The 19,418-nt window shown below is 41.6% G+C and overlaps 1 protein-coding gene across 10 annotated transcripts in view; it reads right to left on the minus strand.

Annotated features, from left to right (window-relative positions):
- MAP7D2 (MAP7 domain containing 2) overlaps positions 1 to 19,418 on the minus strand; it is a 103,588-nt gene that overhangs the window by 29,707 nt on the left and 54,463 nt on the right. For 4 of the 10 annotated variants that reach the window (XM_041740022.1, XM_041740021.1, XM_041740027.1 and 1 more), the window contains exons 4-9: positions 15,911 to 16,022; positions 14,719 to 14,817; positions 12,135 to 12,245; positions 10,157 to 10,279; positions 4,276 to 4,430; positions 1,663 to 1,790 (exon numbers count right to left, since the gene is read on the minus strand). In XM_041740022.1, the coding sequence (XP_041595956.1) occupies positions 1,663 to 1,790; positions 4,276 to 4,430; positions 10,157 to 10,279; positions 12,135 to 12,245; positions 14,719 to 14,817; positions 15,911 to 16,022 (728 nt within the window). The remainder of the gene's footprint in view (positions 1 to 1,662; positions 1,791 to 4,275; positions 4,431 to 10,156; positions 10,280 to 12,134; positions 12,246 to 14,718; positions 14,818 to 15,910; positions 16,023 to 19,418) is intronic. The other 6 variants (XM_041740023.1, XM_041740025.1, XM_041740028.1 and 3 more) reach the window with 6 other exon arrangements.

Raw genomic sequence — 19,418 nt, forward strand, 5'->3', positions numbered from 1 at the left:
TGAATGGAAGACTCAAAAATAAGACAATGACAAATAGAGACCTACAGCCCACCTAATGGATTTAGAATTTGCAAGAGAGCAATGCCATAACCAAAGAGAGGCAATACTAGCACAGAAAGAATGTAATGGACTTAAAAGACAAAACAAAAACTTGATGCTATTAATTCAGCAACATATTATATAAGGATTTCTCTTATAGAAGTCATATACATCAATAACAGGTATTTGTAATTTATAAAAACCACATGTTCTCTGAACAAAATAATATTAGGGAACAAAAGTCTCTGTTAGAATGCAACAAATTAGAAATAAGAGCTGATGTCACCCTGAAATATTTTTTTCTCTGAATATTTTAAACAAATTCCGAAGTATTAATTTTTTTAAAAGATTTTATTTATTTAGAGATGCCTGGGTGGTTCAGCGGTTGAGTGTCTCTGCCTTTAGCTCAGGGTGTGATCCTGGGATCGGGGATCAAGTCCCGCATCAGGCCCCCTCTGCTGTCCCTCCCTCTGCTGTCTCTGCCTCACTCTCTCTGTCTCTCTCATGAATAAATAAATTTTAAAAAGAGAGAACAGAGAAAGGGGGGCAGAGACAAGGCAGAGGGAGAAGCAGGCTCCCTGCAGTGAGCCAATGTGGGACTCCATCCCAGGCTGAGATTGTGACCTGAGCCAAAGGCAGACTCAACCACTGAGCCACCCAGGCGTCCCCCAAGTGTTCATTAAATTTGTATTTCATCCTATGTTCTCCTAAACAAATTGATGCATTAAACAAGTCTTACATGATTCTCTCTACAGAGTTTCTTATTTTCCCAAATTAAAATCATATTTCTCTTTTCTCTCTCAGTACTACTGAAAATGATTCCATTTTGCTAGCTAGACTGAGTTATTTACTGAGTTATTCTTGTTGGTTACTCTAAGTAAAATATTTTAATGACTTAATTTAATTTTATTTTTTTTATTGGAGTTCAATGTGACAACATATAGCATAACACCCAGTGCTCATCCCATCAAGTGCCCCCCTCAGTGCCCGTCACCCAGTCACCCCCACCCCCCGCTCACCTCCCTTTCCACCACCCCTTGTTCATTTCCCAGAGTTAGGAGTCTCTCTTATTGACTTAAGAGAGTGGTCACAGTGTGAATTTGTTTTGCAGTTACGTGGTTTCATTAGCGAGTTTACCCAATGCTTAACAAAAAAAAATATAATGGCTTCATTTAAAAACAACAACAACATACTGCCAATTGTGGCAGACAACTTATTATTGCCTCTCTGTTGAAGAGACAGATGAGAGAAGGAGAGAGTGAGTGCTCAAGTACATGAGCTTGAGCACCCAAGTACAATGCAATCATTTCACTCTAGATGCAGGTGAAGGAGAATGCCAGAAAAGCAGAACGGAACTGATGGACCAAAAGAGAAAATGTTGAATGGATCATCTCAGTAAATCAGAGCCTCATACTTACCAGGCAACAAATAGCTGAAGAGCCCATCATTGATCCAAAAGATACACAGAGAGTGAGTGAGGTAACCCAAAGTCCAGCATCCCTCCTGCTCACCTCTCAGGGCTGGCCACGACCCATGCAGCAGCAGGAAGCACGTGCTGCGCTATACAGAGCCCCACCAAATTGCTTTAATTGTCCAACTGTGGCAAAGCAGAAAGATGCTTACTTGGATGTCACTGGAGAAGATGACCTCTTAGAAATGCTCCCTGGAAACTCGCATCTTCTCAGAGGAGACCCAAGGCCCGCACTGGGAACAGAAGCTGTTGTTCGAGGGCTCCTCTTCATCTTCTCGGTCTGAAGGGGACACAGAATAGGTCAGCCATGGCCCATCACTGGCAATACTTGTACAATTTCTAAAAATATCCCAGACGGAATAGAAGTGATACACAGCTTTTTTTCAGTAGGGTCCATATGAAGTTATAGTGCTTCCCACAACAGGAATCTTTGCAGGAAAGCACCATGAGGTCATCAATTTTGTGGTCAATACTGAGATCATCCAATAAAAAAACACTTTACCCTCAAAATGCAAGATTTCCTACTCTGTTATCTTGCAAAAAAACTAAGAACAGAACCACATTATAATTCTGGACATATAGAAACTAGATCACTAATCATGAGGGAAATGCAAATCAAAACCATGAACTATCACTTCATATCTGCCAGAATGGCTAAAATAAAAAAAAAAAAGAAACAACAATCATTGGCAAGGATGTGGAGAAAAAGGAACTCTTATGCACTGTTGGTGGGAATGCAAACTGGTGTAGCCACTGTGAAACACAGAATGGAGGTTCCTCAAAAAATTAAAAATAGAACTATCATATAATCCAGTAATTCCACTGCTGGGTATTTACCTAAAGTATACAAAAACACTAATTCGAAGGGATATATGCACCCCTATGTTTATTGCAGGTTATTTACAACAGCCGAATTGTGGAAACAGCCCAAGTATCCACTGATAAATGAATGGATAGAGTATATGGCATAAATGTAAAAAAAAAAATACGTGGTATATAATATGCAATGGACTATTAGCCATAAAAACAATGAAATCTTGCCATATGCAACAACATGGACAGATCTAGAGGATATTATGCTAAGCAAACTAAGTCAGAGAAAGACAAATACCATATGATTTCATTCATATGTGGAATTTAAGAAACAAAAATGAATGAAGAATAAAAGATACACCAAAAAGCGGACTCTCAAATATAGAGAACAAACTGGTGGTTGCTGGAGAGGGGAGGAGATAGGTCAAAGAAGTAAAGGGGAGTAAGAGTATACTTATTTTGATGAGCACTGAGTATGTATAGAATTGTTGAATAACTATATTGTAACTTGAAACTAATAGAACACTGTATGCCTATTGGAATTTTTTTAAAGAATTTAAAAATGAAAAAGAAAACTGGGAAGAGTATGAAAATACATAATCACTCAAAAAAAAAACTACAGGTGGGTGTAAATGTGGTTTTTAACACCCAAGACATTGAGCTGTGGACTCTAACAGTGTACCTGGTGTAATGGGGATTGCAACCTCATAGGGAGGCACCTGCCCCTGTACTTCCTCCCCATGGCCTCCGTCAGCAAGAGGCAAGAGGCACAGCCTGTGTGCCTGGTACATGGTGGGGGCTCCACAAAGGTGGCTCCCTTCTCTATTGGATTTTTCCAGAATAAATCCTCCTTGCCCCCACCCCACGCACACACACACCTTAGCCCCCTTCCACAGTAATTGACCGTACAGTAAAACCCAAGGTTCTGACACATTCACTTCTCATGTAAGAACCTCAGGGCCACAACGGATTTTAAAAACACACATGGTGTTACAAAATAAATGTCCAATAGTACAGTAATGTGACAGTCTTAAAACAGGTCCACATGTCATTTGATGCTCCTGTCTTTCCCTTGAGTGTGGGTTGGTCTTAGTGACCAACTATTGGTCTATTGTTAAGGAACAGCATATAGCAGAATGATGGTGTGTAACGTGAGATTAGAGTATAAAAGGTGCTGCAGCTCTTCCCTTGAGTGCCTGTACCCACCCCTCATGGATCTCTCAATTTGTAGGAAGCCAGCTACCATGTCATTTGGACATTCAAGCAGCTCTATAGAGAGGTCCATGCAATAAAAACCTGAGGCCAGCAGCCAGTTCTAGAAGAGACCCAGCCATGCTTTCAGAGGATTACAGCTCTGGCCATCATCCTGACCACACTGTCATGAAGAGACCCTGAACCAGAACCACCCAGCTAAGCCATCCTCAATCTCTCACCCGAAGAACCAGTGTGGTAATAAACATTTGTCTTAAGCAGCTAAGGTTTGGGGTGATTTGTTATGTATCAAGCAATAATTAGTAAAAGTAGTATGGAATGTATAATTCCTATATAAATGCACATAATTGGGAATACCTGTTCAACATTTGGTTTACTGATGCTATCAGTATGATGTCAAAAATGTTTAAAGGCCACTACTGTGGATTGAAGGCTGACCTAGAATCTTAACACTTAAAAGCAGAGAGAGGGCACTCAGAACGTTCCTTTTGACTCCTGTCCTATGGAGGGCAGGCTGTAACAAGGACAAGGTCTTTAGGAATTTGCTCCAAGGCACTTAGATTTAGGAAAATGCAAAAAAGTTAAATGATTTTCAAAGGATGGGTGACTTTTTAAACTAAGTCTACCATTTGAGCAGTCTCTGGAATTGATAGACACAGAGACCCCAGATCAAGCACAGGGAGTAATCACATTGTCAAATAAACCAGCCCCAAGGAATGAGTGAGGGGGTTTAAACCTACCGGAGAGGCCTCCGCTCCTGCAGGGGCTCCTTTCCCAGAATCTCCTATGCCAGATGTAGACGGAGTCTTCTTCCTCTCAGCACTCCGAGTGGGAGAAGACTTGTAAGAAGATTTAAGAGGGCCAGCAGGAGCTACACGAGGACAGGCATGGGATACTAGAGAGTTACAATATCACAGCCAAAGAGACAAGGAGCACAGATGGAAAAAGTAGGGGAAGAAGGGAATTGGGAAGAACACAGTTCTGTTAAAACCTAACATGGGCAATCCACATTCTCTAAATACCACCATACTTTTTCTAGTATGTGCAGAATAGACGCTATCTCAAAAGACTTCCATACATAACGTTCAAGAGTCCAGTTCATTTCAGGAGTTCAAAGTCGGGCTTTGGAACCCAGAACTAGCACTGTCACCAAATAGCTGGATCACTCTAGGCAGGTTACTTAACCTCTCTAAATGTCACTTTCCTTGTACAGGAAAAAGTTAACACAGCAGCCCTGAAAACTGTCCTTGGGAAGGCCTTCTTACAAGGTTGGCCCTTGATCAGTACATGGGAACTTAGATTTCAGAAGGGTTCTTGCCATTAACAAGTAGCTCACTATGCCTAAGCTGTATGTACAAACAACATGACTTATCCTGCTTTCCTTCAGGGTCTAGAATTCGAGTACGTAACTGGCAGGGGGAGACTATGTGACCAGCCCTCGATAAACCCTGGCCACTGAGTCTCTAATGAGCTTTCTTGGTTGGCAACATTTCACGTATATTATCACAGTTCATTGCTGGGGGAATTAAGCATGTCCTGTGTGACTCCACTGGGAGAGGGACTCTTGGAAACTTGCACCTGGTGTCCTCTGGACTTCATCTGTGTCCCAATTCCCTCTGCTGATGTTCTGTGTAGCTTTCTACTGTACCACATCACAGCTGTGAGTGTCACCATATGCTGAGTCCTTTGAGTTCTCCTAGCAAATCTCCAAACCTGAGGCTGGTCTTGGGGATGCTGACATAGTTGGTGCCCGAAGCAGGAACTGTAAGAATGACTCTGATTCTCTGATAAATGGTAAAAGCAGTGTCTGAAAAAGAAAGGCTAAAGGAATGGAGGATGACGACCTTCTGGTGCCTGGTGGCTATGGAGTCAGTCACCATGTTAAATAGCAACCAAGCTGCTGTCTATTTTAAGAGATAAATACCTATGGTATTTAAAGATAACCCATCCAACTCCAAGAGCTGACTTGCTGGGCCCTCTAGCTGTTTTTGGCCATGCTGGCTAAAGTGAGGGGAAAAGTACAATCCAGGTAATATCTTTGGTTTTTATTTTCTCCTCCAAGTGGGAGTGAGACACAACCTCCTTGTTTTTTGCCATTAGTGATTTGGCTGAAATTTAAAATTCTAAGTACCGGAACCAGAACAAATCTCCACACCTGATGATTTTTGCTATGACTTTTGCATAATGGAGCCTCTGGAAAAAGGGAGACATGAAAAGAGAGGCCATCTCTAGACAGAGAGATACGTTTGGAGTTTTAAAAATCAACCCAGGTTTATTACAGATACAGAACACTTCCTCCACGAGGCCCTAACCCATGAAAGTATCACAGATACTAGCTGTGCCACTTGGGTCATGAACAAATGCTCACAGGAAAGAGCTCCTTCTCTGATGGGACCATCTAACATGGAAGTGCTGGTCAGTTCTTAATTTCTGATGCAGAGCCTAATTACATTCCTAACCTGTGATTCCTATCACAGCTGTGAGCTGGGACAGGGTACTAAGAGGCAGTATGACCCCTTCACCCACCCCTGAAGATCAGACTCAACTGACGTCTGGTATCTGACTGGCTGGGTTAGGTGCAGTTTGTAACAATGGACTAGGAGTCTGACTCTACTTCCCTTCCTTTCTTCTGCTACACACACCTCAGGAAGGCAATGCATCTGTCCCCAGAGAGAGACTGCTTTTTTCCTAAGCTGTTCAATGGATAAATGAATGGGACTACAGAGATGGCAGTTGATGCAAACCTTTCCTGGATTTTTTTTAATTCAGAATTTTGTTCCTGAACATGATGTCTAATTAAGTTTTTTTTTTTTTTTTTGTAAAAAGGCTCTTGTCCTTGCATTCAACCTTTCCCTATGAACAGTCATTTTAAAACTAGAGGATGACTGAGAAAATGTAAAGTCTTAATTACTGAATGGGGCACCCTGATAACAATGAAGAAAAAAAAACCCCACCATACCTAGCACCTGTAGTGGTGCAGGGGATAGGAAGGACATTCAGGGTCTTTGTTTTCCAGAACTGTTCCTGGGAACTCTCCCCTCTTCCTGAAGAAAAACTGTGCTGTCTGTGCCAGCTGCTATGAGCGCTTCAGATTCCAATGGACTGCTGAACACCGGCTGCATCTGACAATGTGACTGTGAGCCACAGGGCAGGCCAGTTCCTGTATGGTCCCTAAAGATCACCTCCATATGCCACCCACACTCAGCAGGCAATGAACTCATGAACTCATGTTGTGCACAGAACTGTTTGGAACTGACCACCTCAGGCAGTACCTCTGAAAGCAAGGACTGAACTGAATTCCTTGGGCCAGAGAACCCTGGGGTGGGAGGGACCATGGTGGGAATGACACAATGGGAGCCCTGTTTGCCTATACTGCATGACCAATACATGTCCTGCTTGGGGTGCCCCAAAACTGTAAACTATTTCCAAGGGACACATGTGCCCTCAGGGATTATATTCCCTGGGTATGTATTCTGACTATTATGATACTGCCTCAGCCCTGGAAGACTTTTACACAGTTTCATCTTACTGGCCAGGCTGTGTTGGGCCTGAACTGATGCCTTCGGCTAGGCTAAAAAAAAAAAAAGGTTCAGACAGAAAGTTATGGAGGAAGCCATCTGGCTTTCTAAGACAGATCTTTATGGCTAATGGTCTGTGTTTTAACTGGCTAAGTCCAGAACCCCTAAAGGGTGTAAGTGAGGTCAATACTGTTGGTTGGCCTCAGCCTGTGTGGAATCCTGCTGATGATAATTCTGCTGTAAAGATGCCTTTGCCAAGGACCGAGGGGATGGACTGTGCACAAAAGAAAAGAAAAGGGGTGCCTGGGTGGCTCAGTTGGTTGAGCGACTAACTTTGGCTCAGGTCATGATCTCAGGGTCCTGGGATCGAGCCCCACGTTGGGCTCCATACTCGGCAAGGAGTCTGCTTCTCCCCCTGCTTGTGCGCTTGTGTTCTCTCTCTCTCTCGCAAATAAATAAAACCTTAAAAAAGAGAAGAAAAACATAGCAGGTCTAACTGCTGTCCTTGGAAAGGCCAGTTTACAAGGTTGGCCCTGGTATCAGGGAACTTGGATTCCATGAGAGCTCCCACCATTAACCGATAAGAGTGGCTTGCTGTGCCTGAGCTGTTGGTACAAACAACATGATTTATGCTGAACACTTGCTTTCCTTCTGAGAGTCTGGAATTTGGGTATGTACCTAGCAAGGGTACCTATGTGACCAGTCTCCAATAAAAACTCTGGGCACTGAGTCTCTAATAAGTTTCCTTGGTAAGTAACACTTCACACATGTCACAACTGATTGGTGAGGGAATGTGCCCTGTATGGCTCCAGTGGAAGAGGACTCTGGAAGCTTGTTCCCGATCTTCCCCAGATTTTACCCCATGGTCTTTGCCCGTTGCTGATTTTGCTCCTTAGTCTTTTACTGTAATAAATCATAGTTAGGAGTCCTCCTAGAGAATCATTGATCTGCAAATGATCTTGAGGACTTTCTGACACATTCCTAGTTCACAAAAGGGGGATACTTTCTATTTCCCAGGAATTTTTAAAGAGATAATTCATGCACCATAAAACCCTTTAAAAAGTGTACAAGTTAGTGGTTTTCAGTATATTCACAAGTTTGTACAATTGTAACAACAGTCTAATTCCAGAACATTTTCAATACTCCCAAAACAAACCCTATATCCAATTTAGAATTCATTCCCTTTCCCCATTCTTCCAGTCCCTAGCATTATTGTCTTTTTGTATTTGGCTATCCTGGACAAGTCATATAAATGGACTCATATAACTTGTGGAATTTTATGTCTGGCTTCTTTCACTAAGCATAATGTTTTCAAGGTTCATCATGTAGCATGTATCAGTAATTCATTCTTCTGCATAGCTGAGTAATATTCCACTTTATGGACATACCACATTTTGTTTATCCATTCATCTGTTGATGTACGTTTGAATTGTTTCTACTTTGTGGCTAATGCTGCTAAGAACTACTCAGGGACAGTTTTTTTGTGTTTTCAATTTTCTTGGCTCTATACATAAGAGTGCAATTGCTAGGTCACATGGTAACTCTATGTTTAACCTTTTGAGGAACTTGCCAGGCTGTTTTCCAAAATGAGTACATCGTTTTACATTCCCACCAGCAACGTATGAAGGTTACAATTTCTCCACATCCTCGCTAACACATATTTACCCTATTTTCTTTTAATTTTGGCCATCCTATAAGTGTGAAGTGGTATCTCATTGTGGTTTTGACATACATTTCCCTAATGATTAATGATGTTGAGCATCTTGTCATGTGCTTATTGGCCATTTGTATATCTTCTTTGTGGAAATAGTACAACTACTCAGAAACTAGTAGGCTATTTCTAAAAACTAGTTAGAAATAGTTAGAGGATCATATGTCATTTATATGTCATCTAAGTGAACATACTATTTTGGGAATTAAGACTAACCCTGCCTTATTGTGGATACAATGTTGCTAATCTGCAAACAGAGAATGTCAGCCCTCATTAATCTTGCTATGACAATTTGATCCGATTTAGTCAAGAGAAAGCTTTGACAGTGTGTCCTAGAGTTTCTCAGACTTCACTGTGCAGGTCTTCTGGGGCCTGAGAGTATGTCTTCCTAATAATCTCCCAGGCGATACCAATGTTGATGGTCTTTGGGCCACCCCTTGAGCAGCAAGGCTCTAGACATTTATTGAGCTCTTACTGTGTCAATCATTGTCTTATCTCATTTAATCCTTTTTTTTTCATTTAATCCTCATGACAATTTAAAGTATTTCAATTTTATAGATAAGGAAATTGAGGCTTGGAATGCCTGGGTGGCTCAGTTGATTAAGTGTCCAACTCTTGATTTTGGCTGAGGCCATGATCTCAGAGTCATGGGATCAAGCCTTATGTCATGCTCCACACTCAGTGGGGAGCTTGCTCAAGATTCTCTCTCTCCCTCTACCCACCTCAACTCCCCATGAGTGTGCTTACACTTGTGCACGTCCTCTGTCTCTCTAAAGTAAACAAGTCTTTTCAAAAAAGGAAACTGAGGGGCAGCCTCGGTGGCTCAGCGGTTTAGTGCCGCCTGCAGCCCAGGGTGTGATCCTGGAGACCCAGGATCAAGTCCCACATTGGGCTTCCTGTTTGGAGCCTGCTTCTCCCTCTGCCTGTGTCTCTGCCTCTCTCTTTCTGTGTGTCTCTCATGAATAAATAAAATCTTTTTTAAAAAAGGAAACTGAGGCTTAGAGAGGTTAATTAATTTACCCAAAGTGGTAAGAGCTAGCAAGTGTCAAATCCGGTTATAGGACTCCAGAGACTGTGGTTTACAGGCTACTTTGCCAAATCATCTCTTTAAGAAAGTCTACTAACCTCCATAGCTCATGAAATAGATTTTTTTTTTCCTAATCCACATGCCCTCAATCATAAAATAATTTACTTACCTCTGTGACACTGAAAAGAAAAAAACAAACATAGTAACAGCAAAACACTGGTAGGCAGAAAATGTTATTAACCATTGAAGACATTTCTCAAAGTCAGCAAATGGGAAACAAAATACAAAAATTCAGGAATAACCTGTAGGTCAACCAATACCACTTTGGGCATTTTCCTTGGCGTCACCAACTTGGCCTCTTTTACCTGAGTCACTGGCCTGCTCAGAGAGCATGAGTACACTTCTGCTTCTGGCTAAAGAAGCCTGTGTGGGTGTCAACAGTCGCATAACAAGAAAGGTTTCCATGGGACTAAGGTGTGTACGATGAGCTGAGGGATGGAATCAAATGAAAAATTTAAAAAGCAAAATTAAAACAAAATAAAATATTTAAAACAAACACAGCTTATGATGCAAATTAACTTTTGGGTGGCAGAATGAATGTGGAAAATAAAAATATTTTAGCAAAGGATGGATTTGGAGTTCGTCATAGTAAAATAAAACAAATGATGTGTCCTTTGGGGTTTGGGAGAACACGTTAATTCTTTTGGGGTGCCAGAATTCACTGAATATGCTATTATAGTATCACAATATTACCTGTATCACTTAAAGAGAATTAGCCCATCTCCCAAGATGTAATATGGACTCAAGAAACCATTTACTCACCAAGTAGATCTACCATTGTAAAAAGATTACTCCTATGAAACACTTTAGGGTCTTCTGTTAAAAAACATTTCATTATACACTGATTTTGTGATCGTATAAATATGCATCTGTTCATACTTTTTCTATGTACATAAGGGCAAAAATTAAATAAGAACCACAAAAACAAAAATAGCCAACTAATTATCGGCTTTAATGGAAGTAACAGTAATCATAATCTAAAATTCAGTGACTAAAATGTCATTTTGATGGCTTCGGAATGTATTATGTGGTAACGGATTAACTTTTCCATTACTTTGAATTTCTTGGGTACCCATTAGCCAGTAAATGGTTTGGGAATTATATTTTTTCAATTTATAATCCACAAGCAGATAATTCAGTTGCCAACAATATGCAATAACATACTGATATCTTTACATAGTAATCAATGCAAATATGAATTTAACCTCAATTTGTAACCATGTAAATTAATGAAAACACACGGAATACACTCACTATGGAAAAGCTATACAGAATTAAAAGCAAGTAGATGTTTTCTCATTCAGCTCTCAATTAATTCAAGGTTTCCAGCGTTCAGTTCAATGATGAACTCCATCAGAGATCAGCAACACTGACACTTATGGGGTCTCTGACACACGACAGGCCTCTGTGCTGGAGGTGCAAGGTCAATGGCCAGTGAAAAACAATCAGCAAGGCATACTGGCCTCTTCAAAGTCACGAACACTCTCCTGCTTGCCCCTTGGTAATGCCTAGCCTGTTAAGTACTCTACTGGCACCTGGCATTTCTCCAAAGATGTTTTAAAATATGCATTTAATGCATAGAGAGCTTCCCTCTCTTCCTTAACCTACATACTCTGAAAGGTATAAATTCATATGTTTAGTGACTTATCTGAGCCTCTGTTGGAACACAACCAGTTTTAAATATTCAGTTTCTGGAACCGGCACATGTCCATATCACTTTCCACCTCAAAATGAGTGCCGGAACAGGCCACCCATCCTATTCTCCTTTTAAAGGCTTCATATTAGCTCTGAACTTCTGTTTTCAAAACAGAAGTGGGCAGGCCTACAAACCACAGACAACAGCAGAGTCCCATTTTTTTCATACATCTAAGTTTTCCACATATATCTGCATGATCAATTCTGCTGTTTCTGGCTGATCAACTAGATCACATCAATAACCAGGCTGTTATTTTTTTAACAGTCCCATGTGCCCATTGGTCAATTAATTCTAGGGCACGATAACTCCTACATGCACTGTGGAAAATCCAATAATCCCTTTCAGACTGAAAGAATATCATAAATTCCTGTACCTATTCAACAATGACCTGGCTCTAAAGAGCGATGTCACTTTCCAAAGTCCCATTAAGCAAGGCCCTGGGGCTCCCACATTCAGACCACAAAGCTGAATTCAAATAATGGAGGTACTTGCAGAAGGCTCAAGAGGGGCTCTCACAAAGACCGATGTTAAGACACTCACACTAGAAAGAAGAAAACCACAGAGACCAGGTCTACACGTTCACTTGCCTCGGTCTGGGGAATAGGATATTGCCACGGTGGATGAAGACAGGCGCTTACTCATGGGAGGCTCCGTCTGCTTTGGCAAATTCATGGTTGATGTTGAAAGTTTGTCACATGCTGCAGAGAAATGCATTAAAGACATTGGTATTCATACCACTGTAGACTGAGAAACACATAGCCCCAAGTGTTCTTCCTGTCCTCATCCACACGCCTCCTAAACAGCTGTGGCACAGCACACGGCTTCCATCATCCAGCTATGTACTTCGCCTATCTGGAAATGCACAGGCCAAGGCACCCATCAGTCTGAAGCAAGATCTTCTCTTCAATTTCAAATAGTCAACCTCACTCAACTGTTCAACTAAAGCCATGCTAATTCTGCCAGCAAATCATTTCCTGCATCCAACAATCTTAAGCATATTCAGACTTCACAAAAACAAAACCAATCTGGACCCAGAGACAAATCACCACTGGAAAATGTTCAATGGTCTGAGACTGTGTGAGCTGAAAGCAGACTTTTTCTTAAGGTTATCTACAAGCTCAGGGTGGAGAAAGAAATAATAATGGAATGCAAGTCACTGTATTTAAAGCAAAACAATCTTTAGCAATTGGTTTCTTCCTCCTCTCCAGAGATGGGATCACAATAGCACTTTTCTAATGCTGTGACTGTTTATGGTTAGGATTTTAACATGTGGTCCTGCGTTTGGTATTCCTAATTTCCAGGCATTATTTTAGACTGCTTTCTAAATTAAACCATTATAGCAAATGAAGAGGTGCTAATAATGCCCTGTCAAGCCATATCAAAGCCTGAGGCAAAAGGAAAGATGTGTATCCTTGGCTTTAAAGGAAGCAAACTCATCACTAATATGTTCAAAATGTATTCCTCTCATCTTGTTTCCAAATAAGAAAACTGCCATCTTTTACAATGTGTCGTGATCAAGTGACAATCTTTTTTTTTAAAATTTATTCCTGAGAGACACACACACACAGAGAGAGAGAGAGAGAGAGAGGCAGAGGGAGAAGCAGACTCCATGCAGGGAGCCTGATGTGGGATTTGATCCTGGGTCTCCAGGATCACGCTCTGAGGCGAAGGCAGATGCCCAACCACTGAGCCACCCAGTTATCCTTCAAGTGACAATCTTAAATAAATTTTAATTATCTTAAGCTGGGACGCCTAGGTGGCTCAGCGGTTTAGCGCCTGCCTTCGGCCCAGGGCACGATCCTGGAGTCCTGGGATCGAGTCCCACATCAGGCTCCTTGCATGGACCCTGCTTCTCCCTCTGCCTGTGTCTCTGCCTCTCTCTCTCTCTGTGTGTCTCTCATGAATAAATAAATAAAATCTTTTAAAAAGATTATCTTAAGCTGAAGTGTAATTATAATAAATTCTATTTTGGTATAAATAAAATATTTAAATTTAAAAAGTGAGTTTTAATATATCTACCAATTTTTCAGCATTTTTCAACTACTTTAATGAAAAAAAAAATAACCAGTAGAAATTCCATAAGACTATGTGTAAAGGGGTACACATTCCACCCTTCTGCCCGATCTCCAATATGGCTGGCTCAGTATGGTACTTGTCTTTAGAAATTTGATATTTTGTTCACCATGGATTTTTCTGCATTAACTGTGATCTATTCAAATATTATTTCGTCTTGATAAGGTGCTCCCTTAAACTGTATGCCCGAGTTAAGTACTGTGGTTGCCTCATTCTGTCCCCAAGCCCCGGGTGAGATTCTCAAGGGGTAATTATCAACTCTACCTACTGCCCCCATCTCTTTTAGAGGAAGACCAGTGCCACACTACAGTTAATTTGGCCCATGGAATAAATTCTCTGCTACTCAGCAACACAATAAGGGTATTTGTCAAAAGAATGCTGGAAACCAAGGTTATTTATTCCTACTGCTGTAATTTTATCTGTACTGCTGGTAAATACTGCATCCCTTTTATATTTTGTGTTTTCTTTGCTAGCCAAAGATGGACTGAATTTCTAAAGTCTTCATTAAATGAGAGAAAAGTTTTACTAATTCCGCTCTTGTTCTAGACCCTAAGAATTTTGCAGGCCTGTATCCAAAAACAAAGAACCTATTAGAGAGATGAAATCAAGAACAAAGCAAACTTATCTCCTTGTTTGCATTCCCAGTGTTAGTACCGATAAACTCCCTACCACTCCATCTCAAACACTTCTTCCAGGAATCCATCACATTAACATCTAAAACTCTATAGAGCACAGGTTTTGGTAATCAGAAGTGACTCAAACACCCTACTACATAATGCCTAAAACCAATTAATTAATGAGAATGTTAAAGATCTAAATGCACAAAAATCAAACACTGACAATATTTTCAAGACAGAAGTTAGTGAGCTAAGGATGAAATGTCTCCAGGGCACTACGGTGTATGTAAGGCATGCACAGCTCCATGATGACAGAGGAACAAAGAAATATGAGGATGTCATTCACATTTCTAGAAAAAAAGTTCTAAGGGGTCAGTCTAAGAAATCAACTGTAAAAGTGCTCGAGACAGACACAGTGATGGAGGGGAATGATCAGAACAGTAATCACAAAACGCTATGGCACGGTGAAGCTCAGATATACCGTTGGTGGACTCGGCAGCGGTGGCAGTGGTCCCTGGGTCCGGAGGGAGGGTGCTGGCTGCTAAACCTAGAGGAGGGGGTGGGGTATTTTCTGATTCACCTACACAGCAAAAAATCAGAGCAAAGAGAGGTAAAAGAAAAAAGTCCCAATTCCTGGTTGACTAGTTTCTAACTAGGAAATTAGAAAAACTGAAATGGGTTATTGACTCCTCAATAAGAAAAAAATAAAGTACTGACAAAAGGTTAAAAGCACAATACAGCAAAGTCAAACAACTGTACTACAAATAGAACCCATCTGTTCTCAGAGCTAGTATACAGCTCCTGTGTAACATAATGACAAGATCACAGAAGACGCTGAAGAGAAAGGACACCCAGAGACTATTAACAGTCCACACATTAAACACTTGAAAATTTAAAGATGAGTATGAACCAAAAAATGAAATAAGTCACCTTGAAACAAAATTGAAAGAGCAACAAAAATGAATAATGAGGAAGGAAAACCCCCAGCCCCTTTTGGAGGGTAACCGCTGCTCAGCCCTGCAGGGCCATGGTGCAGCAGGGACTTAGTCTACTGCTATCTGACCTTCCCTGAAATCAGATTATCGCCAGGCTTGTCAGGTGCATCTGGTTAACCAGGCTCTGCATTCATTTTCTTTTTCTTTCTTTCTTTTTTTTGTGTATATATATTTTTTGGAGTTCGATTTGCCAACATATAGCATAACACCCAGTGCTCATCCTGTCAAGTGCCCCTGTCAGTGCCTATCACTCAGTCACCCCATCTCCCCCACCCACCTCCCCTCCACCACCCCTTGCTCATTTCCCAGAGTTAGGTGTCTCTCATGTTCTGTCACCCTTACTAATATTTCCCACTCATTTTCTCTCCTTTCCCCTTTATTCCCTTTCACTATTTTTTATATTCCCCGAATGAAGCATTCATTTTCTTTGCTTTTCTTATGCTTTACCTTAAAGCCCAGTTATTCTATCAACTGCTGTTTGCTAGCAAAAAGAACCCAGAGATTCCCTTCTTGAGAAATGCATACGCAGGAAGCTTGGCATCACATCTGAAAAAGGTACCTGCAGATGATTACAAAGCATCCCCCCGATCCAGTGGCACCAGCCTGTGCCCATTATCTCCTGCCTGCCTCATGATCTCCCACCGGGGCCCTGCAATGCAGGGACAGCCCTTCACTCACCATCACGACCTCCAGGCCCAGTGGCCAGCGAAGCTCCCCATGAGCACTTCTTCTTCAGCTCCAGTTGCTGTGTGCGCTCCAGGGACCGGCGCATCATCGCCTCCAGCCGCTCCTGCCCAATTTACGCAAGGGAGAGCAACATAACCACCCAGCCCCACTGTGCTACTGTGCTGCTGTGCTTCAGTGCTCAGGGTGAGTCACCAAATGGGGCTCTCAGTGCTCAGCATCCAAAACCCAAGCACACGTGCTCTCCCCACCACACTAGCAGATCTTAGTGGGTGGAGAGTAAACAATGCAGCTAGTGCTGGCTCTCTCAGCCCCAGGGGACAGGCTGCTGCAGCAGCCAGGCCTTGATTTAAGAATAATGCCAGACAAGCATTAACCCCTTCAGACCTGTCTCAAGTCTCGTTTTTGCCCCATTGAGTAGAACTGGAATTGTGCTTTGGAACCAAGGGCATTTTCTCTAGTAGAAAAGCATAAAGCATTCTGGTTTGAAAATATTTTAATAAAAATATAATTTGATTTTTTATAGCCTTAAGCATAGCTTTTTGGGGTGATACCTGGCTTTGAGATCTATTTTACCAAGACTCATTTTCATCTTAGAAATTCTTAAAAGGGAATCAATTGTTTTCTCCATCGTAATAATTTTCTCTTATACAGTATTCAGGGGATAATGCTGCATATTTCAAAACTTAAAAGAGACAAGAGTAGGGAACCTCCTAGCCATAAAATAAAGCATCTATGCATTCTCAAGGAGTTAGATGGGGGGGGGGAGGAAGAACTAAATAGTTTTTAGCCAGAAGAGGAAAAAAAAACAACAACTAGGCTTCTCCCTTACCAGAGCATTTATTAAAAGCACTCTCCTATGTTAATCAAAGTGTTATTTTTATAAAGTTGGGTCTGAATGCTGGCAAATATTTCCTTGGCACTGGAGTGAAGCTATTCTAATTTTGTATTCCCCACCACCCCAATGACACTGCAAATACCACATCTTCTTTCTACCTCCACTGGACAAGGCCTGAAGCAAGGTAAACAGGTATATACTGATGCCCTTTTGCCTTCATATCAACCTTGAGATGCTCTAGTAAATGGGCTCATCCTAGCCCAACTCCAAAACAATAAGATAACTATTTTCTCATGGCTTGAATAAAAAGCAAGAAAAATTAATTTAGGGCAGCACCAACTGCATGGCCATAACTTAAGAATCAGGGAAAGGTTCCTTTATTTCACTTACTAGAAACACAGAAAGGTCACTTAAGAGGTATCTGGATCTATCCGTTTTGTCTATACCAGAGGGATGGGATGAGCATTATCCACATCTCGGCTTCCTCTGCATATTTTTTTTCTCTGAATAGCACTTTGCTAAGAGATGGCCTCTCCAGGGACCTCTGAGTAGAAAGGGGATTTTTTTTTTCTCCTGTAAATCTCAGATTTTTATTTGCTCTAGTTTTCGGCTGAGACTATAATCATGAGTGTGCATTTCCTAGCAGAGTCCTGTCTTCATGACCCTGGCCCACTAAATTCTGAGAGCCAACCCCTGGGGCCTACCCAAGAAAAGTTGGCAGTTTGGAGGGACTAGAGCTTTTTGACTATTTGATACCTGAAGTACAGTTGCTTGAGACTGAGGCTGAGGCTGAAAAGTATTTCATTATATGGATTTAACATAAAGTATTTAACCAATGACCTAATTTAAGTGTTGAAACCTTTTACCTCAGAGTGAATTTAGTATTGAGTGAGTTATGGGAGATTTCCTATATGCCAAAGGACCTCATAAGACAGTCCTTCATTTACCAGGGGACCAATAACAACAAATAACATCAAGACCTGCCAGCCAAACTTACTGAACAGCTATATAGGAGTGTAATTATAAGGGAATGCTCACCCAACACCAGACCTACTTATGGACTGTTTGCTTACCTTAAAAACAAAACTCACTCACTCTCTCTCTCTCAAATAAACAAAATCTTTTAAAAAATTGGGATTACATTTACCTGCATTACCAAATCACTCAGGTCTATGAGACGATGACTAGCATAGTAAGTAAGTCCTTAACCAATACTGAGTTCAAATTTGAAAAGGGAAATTATTAACAGGACAGTTATTTAAAGCAGTGATTCTCAAACTTAGGGGAGTCTGCATCAGAATCCCCTGGAGGGCTTGTTAAACACCAATTGCTGGGCCCCACGTGCAGAGTTTCTGATTCTACAGGTCTAAGGTGATACCTGCTAAGAATTTGCATTTCTGAAAAGTTCCCAGGTGATGTGGATGCTGCTGGCCATGGAACTCACTATGAGAACCACTGGTTAGAGGAAAGGGTGAGCATAAAAGAGCACGCAAGAAAGTTCAATCACACCAGAAGAACAGTATTAATAAATATTAGAGCTGCATACTGCATACAGAAATTCCTGCCAAATTCTAGTTCTCCTGAGTATCATCAGATGATCAATAGAGGATGGGGAAAAGCAAGGCAGATTCTTGTCCTTAGAATGTCCTCTATTGGGAATTGCTTAGTGGAAGGAAGGAATGAGGGGATCTCACCTATGGACCCTTTAGCTCTGGCTCTAGATCTGCCTAGATGAAATCAGAGGAGAATAACCAAGATGACTTATGGAGCTGGCTGATGAATATAAAAGCCCTCCGGAAGGGCACAGCTCAGGTACTGTTGATGAACCAGAGAGCCATCTCTGGCAGAAGTGGAGAGCTGGCTGTGCCTTTTCCACTGCTCTTACTACATGTGTTCTGGGGAAAACAATGTGGGGACAAGCCCCCAGGGGTTCGTAGAAGGGGTCTGCAGAAGGTTTTTCTCTTTACATACAGATGTTTATATCTGGCCAGAGGCCACATAGGCCCCATGGCCCCATGCCAGCCAATGCCCTCTGAGACCAGCTAGCTCTCAGCTCAGTGAAATTTTTGTTTAGGGGAGTTTAGAAATTTCTTCTTTTTTAAAAATTTATTCATGAGAGACAAAGAGACAGAGGTAGAGACACAGGCAGAAGGAGAAGCAGGCTCCCTGCAGGGAGCCCGATGCAGGACTTGATCCTAGGACCCCAAATAACGACCTGAGCAAAAGGCAGATGCTCAACCACTGAGCCACCCAGGTGCCCCAGAAATTTCTTCTTTTTACATTCAGACTGGTGGGTTTTGTTAGGTATCAAGCAATAAGAGTATGAGAAGTATGAGATGAAGTTACTCTTTGAAAGAGGCCTTTCCTGGTTATCTGTTGAGCATGAGAAACATGGAGCTCGCTTCACCAAATACGCACCTCTAGTCAGGAAACTATACTCCCCCAAGTGGAGAATGGGGGAGTACCTTGTGTTGTCAGCCCTAACCCACGTAGGTAACAAGTTTATTCTAAAAGCTTGATTCTTGAGAGCTGTGTGGCATGTAAGAATTAGAAGAACCTACCTTGTGGAGAAAGTAGCCTTCAGCTAGATAATGAGCTCAAGGTCAGTATCTCAAGTAGACACTGGTTATCCCCTTCCCCAGGACAGGCCTGACCAGCCTCCAG

Source organism: Vulpes lagopus, chromosome X (assembly GCF_018345385.1).
Source record: "Vulpes lagopus strain Blue_001 chromosome X, ASM1834538v1, whole genome shotgun sequence".
In the NCBI taxonomy this organism is placed as follows: Eukaryota; Metazoa; Chordata; class Mammalia; order Carnivora; family Canidae; genus Vulpes; species Vulpes lagopus.